This window comes from Lactuca virosa, chromosome 3, assembly GCF_052849685.1.
Source record: "Lactuca virosa cultivar CGN04683 chromosome 3, Lactuca_virosa_CGN04683_v6, whole genome shotgun sequence".
Taxonomy (NCBI): domain Eukaryota; kingdom Viridiplantae; phylum Streptophyta; class Magnoliopsida; order Asterales; family Asteraceae; genus Lactuca; species Lactuca virosa.
The window spans coordinates 11,176,165-11,188,599 of record NC_136428.1 but is presented as its reverse complement, the minus strand read 5'-3'; the positions used below and the strand labels follow the sequence as shown (position 1 = coordinate 11,188,599).

At 30.7% G+C, this 12,435-nt stretch overlaps 1 protein-coding gene across 1 annotated transcript; it reads left to right on the top strand.

Annotated features, from left to right (window-relative positions):
* The first annotated feature begins 377 nt into the window (after positions 1 to 377).
* On the top strand, positions 378 to 2,639 carry LOC145162207 (UDP-galactose/UDP-glucose transporter 4-like). The gene is made up of 7 exons (XM_079081418.1): positions 378 to 613; positions 755 to 783; positions 858 to 1,059; positions 1,511 to 1,753; positions 1,917 to 2,018; positions 2,108 to 2,215; positions 2,305 to 2,639. Exons 1-7 carry the CDS (start codon positions 488 to 490, stop codon positions 2,521 to 2,523), a joined length of 1,029 nt encoding a protein of 342 aa, XP_078937544.1. The 5' UTR covers positions 378 to 487; the 3' UTR covers positions 2,524 to 2,639.
* Positions 2,640 to 12,435: the final 9,796 nt, after the last annotated feature.

Here is a 12,435-nt window from a genome sequence, read left to right as displayed (position 1 = left end):
AACCGAAAGTTTACCAACGAAACATTAAAAAGTATAACTAATTTAACCAAACTCAAAGTCTAGAAACAAATTTCAACTTGAATTGAACTCATCTATTATTAACATCGTCGGATCACTTTATGAAAATTATAACCATTTTATAAATATAATTAATAATACTCGTCTTAAATCTGATTTAGGATGCCAAATTCTTACCTTCAAGATTCCTAATTTACTCTTAATTCTACTAAAGGGTCACCACGTGAAGTATACGCACACAATGATACTGATACCTCCATATTTACCCCTCGCCAAACTCTTTCATTTCCTATTTCCTCATTTCAAGCCATCATCCTTCCAATTCCATGCTACTTAACATAGATACGAATATAAGGAGGTGGAATTAATGAAGGAATATAGAGAACCAAATTTTCTCAGAAACTTGACATTGGTTCTCTTCTTTTTATCATTGTTTTGCAGTTTATGTGCTTAATAGATTTCCTCGGAGATGAAAGGAGAAGAAAAATCAAGATCTTTGTTGAGGATTTCTCTTACAGATAGACCAAAATGGCAACAATTTCTCATTTGCTCTTCTGGGTTCTTCTTTGGGTACCTGGTTAATGGCATTTGTGAGGTTGACTTCATCAATATTCATTTATATATACACTTATGGATTAATCTACCTTGTATATGAATGTGTGCCACTTCTTGATTTCCTACAGAATACATGATAGGATATATTACTAACTGATAAGCCTGTCTTTTTGTATTGCAGGAGTACGTATATAATAGGCTTAAATTCAGGTATATTAATGAGATTGTGTCTCTTTTATGACCAAAAGACAAAAAATTATGGGTTTTCTTTCCTAAATTTTCAGCTATGGATGGTATTTCACGTTCGTGCAAAGCTTTATCTACTTGATACTCATATACATTCAAGGTTTCACCCCTAAACAAATGGTGAATCCATGGAAAACATATGTTAAGCTCTCAGCTGTTCTTATGGGTTCTCAAGGATTGACAAAAGGGTCTTTGGCTTTCCTCAATTATCCTGCACAACTCATGTTCAAATCCACAAAGGTATCTTCAGTGTTCTATCTATGTTCTATGTTGGGTTCAACCCCCTGCATACACAACTCAGAAACAAGAGAGACTAGTGCAGCTCTTCTGCTGCGTAATGTAACTGGGAAAAGAGCAAAAGAAGATACAAGAATTCATAACCATAACCTCTTTATTATCTGAGAAAACCTTCAAGAAATACACCCATAGAAAGATACGACTCCTACCTAGTTAAATAGCTAAACTGACCAACAAAATAGGAAAAGATAACAACTCATTCCTGGGTTTATGCCACCTGCACCCACGTGTCTTTGACTCTATCCTAAAAGAAAACAATAAGTGACTAAACTACCCTTCATACATTCGGATTACTCCAACATTCTATGCATTCAAGTTATTAATTATATGATCATTTTGTAGTGTTCATTTTAATAATTAGGGTTTAATTTCTATATGTTGGTGTTAATTATAGGTGCTACCTGTTATGATAATGGGTGCCTTCATTCCTGGCTTGAAAAGGAAGTACCCACCACATGAATATCTTTCTGCTGTTCTTTTAGTTGTTGGTTTGATACTCTTCACTTTAGCCGATGCCAATTCTTCTCCTAATTTTAGCGTCATTGGTGTTGTCATGGTTTGTGTGTCTTTAATCATGGATTCCTTTCTGGGTAATTTGCAAGAAGCAATCTTTACCATTAACCCAAAGACTTCACAGGTAATTATAACTAATTAATGTATAAGTGATAAGTCGTCTTTTTAACTTCAAGATTGATCATGGGAATTCTTCTTTTCTGTAGAAAATTTTTAGAGCTCATATATTTAACTATCTTATTTATATAATGGGTTTTGATCTTTTCATGTTCTTTCGTATCTATCAGGTGGAAATGTTATTCTGCTCAACCATAGTTGGGTTGCCTTTCCTAGTTCCACCAATGGTCTTAACGGGAGAAGTTTTCAAAGCATGGAATTCATGCTATGAAGTAAGTCCTTGTTACTTCATAAAACACGCAAGATTAAATTAACCATTAAAAAGTTGGATCTTTTTGATTATTTGTTGTTGAATTTACAGCATCCTTATGTATATGGGATCTTAGTGTTTGAAGCTGTGGCCACTTTTGTGGGTCAAGTATCTGTTCTATCACTCGTTGCTCTTTTTGGGGCTGCTACAACTGCTATGGTGATTGTAACTCCGTTTTCGATCATAACAAAAATGATTGATCGATGTGATGATATATAATAATTAATGATCAAACAATATATTTACAGGTTACGACTGCAAGAAAGGCGGTGACTTTATTATTATCTTATATGATTTTTACAAAACCATTAACCGAACAACACGGTTCAGGGCTACTACTGATAGTCATGGGTGTGATCTTGAAGATGTTGCCAAATCATAATGTTCAACGGCTGCATACGAATGTGAAATTACACCTCAAGGAACAAAAGAGTGCCGATCTCGAAGAAAACAGGCCTCTGGTGTAAGTTGTAACACGGTCAACGTTTTGACTTTTGATATTTTGAAGCTGATTGGTTGATGAGTCGTATATTATGTAATGATGATGATGATGATGATATGATGAATTGATGATGGAGATTGGAGAAGGTTTATGAATTATCATGGCTTTAGGTTTTAGCAGTTTAGTAGCTGAATCTTGGATTGGGCCTTCAATTGTGTCGTTTTGGGCCTAATATCGAAGTAAGCGATTATCTTCGTTATCCCTTAATGACTTTAGCTGATCTTGAAAATGTTGCCATGCCCATGAGGTTAAATATGTAGAGTTTTTTTTTTAGAAACTATTTTACACATAAGTAAGACAGTAAGAGTTGAATCATTTTGGAATAACATAGCTTTCACATGTTTGGCTTGGTACAAAGTTAATGAAACTATAAAAGTATTAAAATATGGACCAATGTCTAAAATGCTATTTAATAAGATTAAAAAAGATATCGATCACAAACAAATAAGAAAATATTATATTTTCTTTGACGGCTTTAAGAGAGTAGTTTTTAAAATTAGAGTATAATATTTTTTATGATACAGTATGTAACCAGGGTTGGAATATACAAATAGATTTGGTTGGGTAGGGAATGATGTTTACCTTTTCAGGTTAGATTTTCTTTAAGTTTGGTTTTTTCAATTTAACATAAACGTTTATATTTTCATATTTTAATGACATGAAATAAACTAGGGGTATTTTGTCATTTATGGGTTTTCGGTAAAAATTACATCAAACTAAAGTTAAATAATCATCTTTCTTATTCATATAAATTTAAGTAAATTGTAAAATTGGTTTATGTTGGTAACTAAAAAATGCAGTTTGAATTCATTTTTTGTATTTGCATAGTGAGTCCAAATTAAAACTTTTATGTCAGATTTGGTCTCTGTGGTGTCCCAAAAAGTATAGATTTTGATCATCAAAAAAATGCAGATTTTGATCATCAAGTTAACAGTGGTATTAAAAAAAAGGACCAAAATTGTACATTTTGGTATACTACATGGACCAAGTTTGCATGAAAAATCCAATTTTTGACTAACCATAGGAACGAAGAAAAATATGAACTCAAACCGCACTTTTTGAAATACCATGAGAACCAAATTTTATAACTTACTCTATAAATAAAAGCAATCTTTGTAACATACATATTTTTATATCAACTTAAATAACTTACAAATGATATATTACATGTTTAGTATTAGTTTTGTTTAAATACTTACAATCATAGTTAAGGTATAGCGCTTAACGGGGTAAAGGAGCCCAAAACTTGTTTAAATGGTTTGAATAGGGAAGTAAAGGTTGTACTAGTGGCGGAGTTATGATCAAACTAAATGGGTATTTCGAAAAAAAAAATTGTGTTATATACAATAAGAAAAAAAAAAACCGCAATTTCATTAGATATCAAGTTCAACTTCCATAATAAAATTACATTTTAAAGTTCACATCTTCGATCTTTCATTTTACGAAAGCGAGTAATTACAGTTTCAGTCTTAACATTCTCTAGTGCTTCCTTTTCTACACTACAAATCAAAGCACCATTCATAAAATCGTCACATATTCTATTACGCAAATCGGTCTTCAAGAACTTCATTGCAGAAAAAAACCGTTCAACGGTTGCGGTAGCGACGGGCAAAACCAAAGCTAGTTTTAATAATCTATTAACCAAAGGAAAAGAGAAGTGCTTCCTGATTTCCACCAACAAACGAGAGAGGTTTGCAATTCTCTTCAAGTTGAAAAATCTCTCATCATGGAGCAAAGAGTGATAATAGATATCAAGTTGTCCATTAAGTTGCGCACTTTCTGAATCGTCAAAATCGTTTTTGTATATCTCACTTAGCTTTAACAACTTTGATTTATCGAAACTAGAAAATGAGTCACAAGGACTCAATGCCGCCATGTTCTCCATCAACTCCGTGCCAACTTCACTAAATCTATCCCCGAATTCTTGAATTTGCATATCTAAAATTGTGTTAAAAATCACAACTTCAAAATGATGTTGATTAGTCATATTGGTCCTACACTTGCGTGGGGTAACATAATATTCCGACATGTCCACAATTCCAATACTATGTTTTTCACAAAAAGCACATACCTTCTTCCAAATTTGTGGAAACTCATCTTTTCTAAAAACTAGCAATGCTTTCTTTGTCCCTTTTACTAACGAAGTCGCTTCCAAAATATTTTGATCTTTTTTTGAAGATGCTTTGACAAGGTATCTGTGAGGCATAGAATTTCCAACATCAAACGTAAAAGAAACATGAAATCAAGTGTCTTGAAATATGAAAAAATACCCTTTGCGTGATTACGGTTAGATAAAGTAGACCCCTCCTCTTTGACATATTTAAGTACCGCAACAACTTCTGCAAACAAATTCACCAAACTTACAATTGTTCTAAAATGTGAACCCCATCTAGTATCTCCAGCTCGAACAAGAGAAATCTCTTGATTCAACCCTCTTCCTGATTCTGTTTCACCAATACCAATTTCAGTTGCCACTCTTTCTTTTTGCATCTCTCGTATCATATCTTTTCTCTTACAAGACCCACAAACGACAGTAACCACCAAAGCTAGTTGTTCAAAGAATTCATCAACGACATCATGTTTCTTTGCAACCGCCACAACCACTAATTGAAGTTGGTGTACTAAACAATGTATATAATGTGCAGAACTGTTTTCATTTAAAATCAAAAATTTCAAACCGTTGAATGCACCACTCCTATTACTTACTCCATCATAACCTTGTCCCCTCACCTATATATTTAAAAAAAATAATAATAATAAACTATAACAAATAAAAATAAAACTAATATCGTATTAAAATTTAAAGGAATAAATATTTTATGATTTCTCACATGAGCCATACTCAAGTTATTGTTGGAAAATACAGTGTGAATGGCGGCTTTAAGAGTCAAAGAAGATGTATCCAACACGTCAACAACTCCAATAAATCTTTCCTTTACAATCCCAAGTCTATCAACATATCTCAAAACTATAGCCATTTGTTCTTTTTTGGAAACATCACTAGACTCATCAACTAAAATAGCAAACACATATTTACCAATTTCATCACAAATAGACTTGATTATCTCTTTTGAAAAGCAATCGACAATATCTTTATGAATCGTGGGAGAAGTCAACTTTCATTTTTTGGAGCATTTTCTAAAGTAACTTTAAAAATCTTCTCATTATCTTCTCTAATCAAATATAATACTTCAATGAAAAGTCCTTTATTATTAGACTTTTCCGTCTCATCATGTCCACGAAATGGTAATGCATTTTTCAATAAAATCTACAACTACGGATTATAGCACGTAATCGAATTTCATAATTACTTTTCTCAAGTTCTGTTTGCTTATGCAAGACTTCACCAATAGATTGGTTTCTTCTCAATATCAAATCACACTTTTCTTGGGCCTTATGGTGATAACTTTGAATATTACCCATATGTTTCCGGAATGACCCTTTTTTACTCCAATTGTCAAAGCCTTCGGTTATAAATGCATCTCTTCCACCATGTTCCCCTACCATATCTCCACACAAATAGCAACAAAAACAATATTCCTTCTTATTTTTTATGTTATACTCTAACCATGGAAAATCAGTAAACCATTGCACAACAAAACATATTGGCTTATTACTAAATAATGTATATTCAAAACTATGCCCATTTGGTTGACAATGCCCTTTAATCAAATATGACATCCTTATTTCATCCCTTTGATTAGGATTATAAGATGTAATCTTTGGCCTATCTCCCGGGTCCGAAGGAAGATCATTCAAATCAAAAGATTATGTCACTTTTGGTTTTGGCATTGGTTGATTAGTTTGTGGAACTTGAGTAGGTTCATTAGATTGTGTTTCTTGTGGTTTTGGTATTGGTTGATTAGTTTGTGGAACTTGATTACTTTCATTAGCCCTATTTTTTTTGGAAGTTCCTTCACCATTGTTGTCTCTAACATCTAAATGTCTTTTGAAAAAAGTTTTAATAGCAACCTACAATCAAAATATATAAACTATAAACTTGATTTCAAGTTTCAACAACATTCAACAAATAACAACCTAGTAATAGTCAAATTATCAATTATAAAGATATATCAACTATAATCTTGATTCCAAGTTTAACCAACAAATGAACAAATAGCAATCTACAATAAAAATATATCAACAATAACTTGATTTCAAGTTTCAACAACAAATAATCATTAAGTATTATCCCTAAGTCCCTAAATTAACAAAGTTAATTGTTAATTTCTAATTTTTCAAACATAATAACAAAAAATTTGGATTTGAATTAACCTAAATACATAATAGGGATGAGTATTTTGGTTATACTAACTTGTTTCATTGTGATGGAATATTCGAGGAGCAGAGGAGGTGCTCGGAATTTGGAAATTAAGAGTGCTTGATGTCCGAGTCTGATGTCCACGATCGCAGCAAGGCCGCAAGGGCAGAAGACGATTTGCGATTTTGAAGTCGGCAATTGAGAAGAAGTCGACTGACGAACGAAGTGTCGATCCAATAATCCATTTATGTGATTACGTCCTTTTTTTCATTAGACTATTGGGCTTAATACCTCTTTGTTTCAATAAATTAATTGGCGTGGGCTTAAAATTTTAGGACCAATTGGGCTAGTTTGTATTTTGGTCCATTTAGAAATAACCTGAAATTTTTTAGGGTAGCCCAATTTTTTTTCCGATATAAAACCGCAACATAAAACGAATTTTTCCGAAAAAATTAACACTACTAAATTTTTTTTTGAGGGGTATCACCTTATGGATCCGCCTATGGTTGGAACACTTTAAATAAGTTAATATAAGGTGGTAGAGTAGGTAGAAGTCAAAAAAATAAGGTCTAGTTCTCTACGACTATATATGTATAAAGTATGGTACCTAAATAAATAAAAATTGTCATTTTTAGGAAGAGTTTTCTGGAATAATTATACCAAGGAGTGTAGATAATTTTGTTATGAACATGCAGGCGAAAACCTCATCGAAAACGGAGGTTCGAGCAAAAAAGCTATGAATTTTTAAAGAGAAAATGACATAATGGCCCTATTATGTACTTCAATTTTGCTCATTCAGTCCCTAAAGTTTTTTCCATGTCTTTTAAAGGAACAAAGTGTTTAGTGACCTGTTCATTTAGTCCCTTTAACTTTTTTTAGCCGGTTAATAGACATGGGTGGCTTTTAGTTAGTTAAAAAAATAAATTAAATTCATGTTTCCTTAACTTTTTTTTGGGGATTTAGGTATTAATATCTGAAACTAAATTGATTCATGGATTTCAATTTATGTTTCCTGTGAAGTATTCCTGAAATAATCACGTTGCACAACCACATAAGAAGAGCTTGCAGTCGGAGTTGGAGCAGAGGTTTTGAAAAATTTTCCTTTTTGGATCTAAACATTAATGCAAAACCTTCATCCTTTTCTTTTGTGTGTACTGTCATCGAAGATATCACCGGAGATTGCTCTTCTAATCTACCTGAAGCACTTTTACTTGATAAGCTCTTCACCAGAAAATTGCAGAAGCTGAACCTTGCCCTTGAAGCTCGTATACAAGTGGTTGAGGAACCTTTTCCTTCAGTTGTCGGCTGCTATATTTATAAATCTCATCGAACAAAGTCGATGGTGGATAAATACGAACCCCTGTGAACAGATTTTACAAATCTCATCGAACCCTTCCTTTATATTTCTGGCTAGGTCTCAAGAACCCTAATGATTGGTAGAAAAATAGCAATATTTGATGGAGATGAAGATGGGTCTTGTTTTTTGGTTCACTATTGTTTTACAAACCATTTTGATTCAGAAACCGGTGTAGATCCTAGTGACCCGGTTGTAACTTGAGCACTGAATTGCTTCCATTCAAACGGATTGGGATCGGACCAATCGAGTGATTCGGGTGGACTGAGATTCGATTTCATAGCCAGCATTACAGCAGCATCGTTCGCATTCGACTGCAACTGAACACAAATGATCGAAACACACAAGAAATAGATGATAAATACGCGAAATCCACTTCCCACTACCTCTTGAAATCGTAACTTATAAATTGTATGTAGACTATGCTTCCATCAAGAGAGAAAGAGAGGGGTCATATGAACCAAGAGTGATGTCAAGGTCTATGTGGCAAAGGGGTAATCGGGTTACCCCTTCATTTTGTCCAAAGTGGCCAAATTGACCCGACAAAAACCACTTTCTTCCCTTAAAAGGCACGAAAAAAATTTAGGAACTTAATGGGCAAAGTCGTAATACATAATAGAGTCGTTGCGTCATTTTCCCAATTTTTAAATGTTTGGTTGTCAAAACAGATGTTGGGTCAAACCCGAACCAAACGGGTTTCTGCGAATTTAAGACGAGAAAACGTGATTTTGCCTTCATTTTCACCCCAATTTCCCTTCTACAATTTCTATAGAACCTTAGGTGTGATACTACACATATATATAAATCAAACTTACATGAATTCGATGAGTTTCAAAAAAAAATTGATGGCATATTGAAGGTGTAATAACACTTTCCTTTGACTTTGATTTAAATTTTGATAAAATTTCATGGAATTAGGGTTTAGGGTTTGTATGAAACTTGTGAATATCATGATGTTATGAGTAGACTAGGAGAATACTCGTGTGTTACATAGAATCTAATAAAGTATTTTGTTTTTCATGAGTTATGAAATAATAATTTTACTATTAAGTAGATATAAAATATTTTAAATATATGATTATATAAAGATATATTAAAACTACATCATCTTATTCGTCTCTATATGCAGGTTATGCATGAAAATAATTAAACTAATTTTTTATTTGTTATTATGATTTAACTATTATTACAATTAATTAGTTGAGATAGATATTTTATATTCTTATCATCGTGTGTGTGTGTGTGTCTATATATATATATATATATATATATATATATATAGAGAGAGAGAGAGAGAGAGAGAGAGGTTGTATGCAAATAAAACTAAATACATGTTTTAAACCGATATTATTTTTAGAAATAAGTTATTTGATTTTTTCGATCATGATTGTCATTTCAAATATCAACACTGTTTTTTAAATAACATAATATAGTTCTATATTTTTTTTAATATAATGTTATAGTTAATTAAGTAAAAAAAACTATCAATTTGGAAAATATCATCATTGCAAAAAACTAGTTTTTAGTTAAGTTTTTAAGTAATTTGACATTTTGATTTATATATATATATATATATATATATATATATATATATATATATATATATATATATATATATATATATATATATATATATATATATATATTTATTGTAAATGTTTAAAAATAGTCTTTGAACTATTTTCATGTTTATTTGACATAAATCGGTAAATTTTAAGTATATTTTATTTTGAAAGTGAATAGCTAGCATGAAATTTAAAATTACAAATGAGTTTAATATACTAATATCAAATTAATGATGATTGATTAGTTAAAATTTGAAGAGTTGTTTAAGTTTCAAATCAATATGGTATAAGAAATTAATAATGTGATGGGTTTTGAGCATTACATCAATATTATGGCGTACATGCAACCCTAATACTTTGGATCTAGGTTTTTCTCTAATTATCATGCAAATATTGATCCAAAGCTCATAAACCCTAGATCTAGCATACTATAATCGAAATTAACATATAATTAGGGTTTAGATCTTACCTTGATTGTTATGTAGCAATAACAATCACAAACCTTCTTGATCTTGACTTCAGAAAGCTTAGTACCCCAAGTGTTGCACCTCTAATGGAGTCACAAACACCACTAGCAATAAGGATGAACAAGAGAGAGAGAGAGAGAGAGAGAAGAGGCACAAAAACGTCCAAGATCTTCTAAGAATGCTTAGCCACGTTTTTGGGAGCCTTAGGGGTCCTTATATAGTTGAGGCTTCTAGGGTTTTCAACTTGGAAACCCTAATCCAGTTGCTTTGGCCTTAAGCAGCCCAAAGATCCTTCCAGAAGGCCCCTTGGACGATTTCTACATGGACCCTCATATAGAATTCGTCAATTGTTTCCTTATGGATCTTAAGCCCAACTTTGTAACTATCTTATAATTACAGTATCAGTCCCCTTTATTTAATTAATCTCTTTTGACCACAAAATTAATTCTAAATTAATTCTTGATCAATATTAATTAAACAATATGATTTCTCTTTTAATATATTATTCACATAATATATTAATAAATCATAATTAATCCTCTTTTTCCTTAATCCATCCTATCAGTTGCTATGGTGAAGGCAACCCAAAAGGACCATGCTCATAATCGGGTCAAGTACATACCAAAATAGTTATGGGCTTAAACACCTAATCCAACATAATGAAAATATATTTTATGTTGAATTTGAAGAGTTGGAATTAAAATTAAAATTACAAATGAGTTTAACTGCTAAAAATGAAATTAAAAATAATTAATTAGTTAGAAGTTAATGAGTTGTATAAGTTTCAAGTCAATAAAAGAGTTTAGTGTACTAAAAATCTAATTAATGATTGTTAAATAGTTGGAAGCTAAAAAGTTAATATGTTTCAAATCAATACGTATGTGAAATCAATAACTTAAATATGTATTTTATGTGAAATTTGAAAAAGATGCACTTTATTTATAATTACAAATGAGTTTAATGTATGAAAATTACATTAGTGGCAATAGTTAATTTGTTGGGAACTAATGAGTTGTATAGGTTTCAAATCGATATGGTAAAATAGTTAAAATTCATATCATATTTTCATAATATATGTTGGTAAATTATGTGTGCAAATATTAATGTTTTCTATAATTATTTATCTACATAATCAAAATTTATTAAATGTTTAAACAATAATAATCTTAATATTAATATTTTTGATAATTGAAACTCACTGAAAATTATCTTCAACCATTCATTTTGTTATAACTAGTTATCTAATTTTAACTATTTATCTTAAGTAATACAAACACCCTTTACAACTTTCATAAATCCAAACACCATTTACTATTTTTGTTTTGTTATAACATAAATCCAAACACCATTTATATCTATAACACCAAACAAACATAAACAATAGTTTTATAAAATTGTAATTTTTAAATACAAAAATTAATTTTTTAAATTATAATATAAAACTTAAATAAACATTGTTAATACAATTTTGGATATTAGTTCTATTCAATTGCTAGAACTTGAATATTTATATATTCAAGCTCTAGCAATTTAATTTTGTAAAGTATAATATAAAACTTAAATAAACATTGTTAAATAAACTTGAATATATAAATATATAGATTGGATGCAATGACTTTGAGTTATCTATATTTTTTTTGAGGAAGTATAGATCCAACTTAAAGTTCATTTTAGATATATAGAAATATGATTGAAAAAAAAACATTTTACATCACCTATTTTCAGGTTGATTTTTATTAACTATGTTTTTTCGAATTTAGCTTGAAATTTTAATCAAAAATTGTCTTCCAAAACATTACAATTTTGATTATATGAAATCGAAAAAATAAAAAACATAAACATATAACATTAGCAACATTTCATAAACACATTGCATAAACTCTTAGGGTAAGAAGGCTTTTAAGAAACCAATATGGATATATAAATATTATGATTGAGGTAAATGGAAAAACGTTTTACATTACCTATTTTTGGTTGATCTTCATAAACTATGCTTCTTCGAATTTAGCTTGAACGATTAATCAAAATTTCCTTTCAAAACATTACAATTTTTTATTATATGAAATCTACCAAAGAAAAACATGAACACAAAACGTTAACAGCATTTCATAAACACGGTGCATAAACACTTAGGGCAAGAAGTCTTTTAAGAAATCAATAACTAAAGAGATAAATATAGAATCTAAAGACAACATTTTACATTACCTATTTTTGGTTGATCTTCATAAAC

What these genes read in the sequence shown, in the direction of transcription:
- LOC145162207 (XM_079081418.1), top strand. Translation starts at nt 488, where the DNA reads ATGAAAGGAGAAGAAAAATCAAGATCTTTGTTGAGGATTTCTCTTACA. An exon ending in TGGTTAATGGCATTTGTGAG is followed by an intron (nt 614 to 754) that starts GTTGACTTCATC and finishes TTTGTATTGCAG; the next exon opens with GAGTACGTATATAATAGGCT. An exon ending in CATGGAATTCATGCTATGAA is followed by an intron (nt 2,019 to 2,107) that starts GTAAGTCCTTGT and finishes TTGAATTTACAG; the next exon opens with CATCCTTATGTATATGGGAT.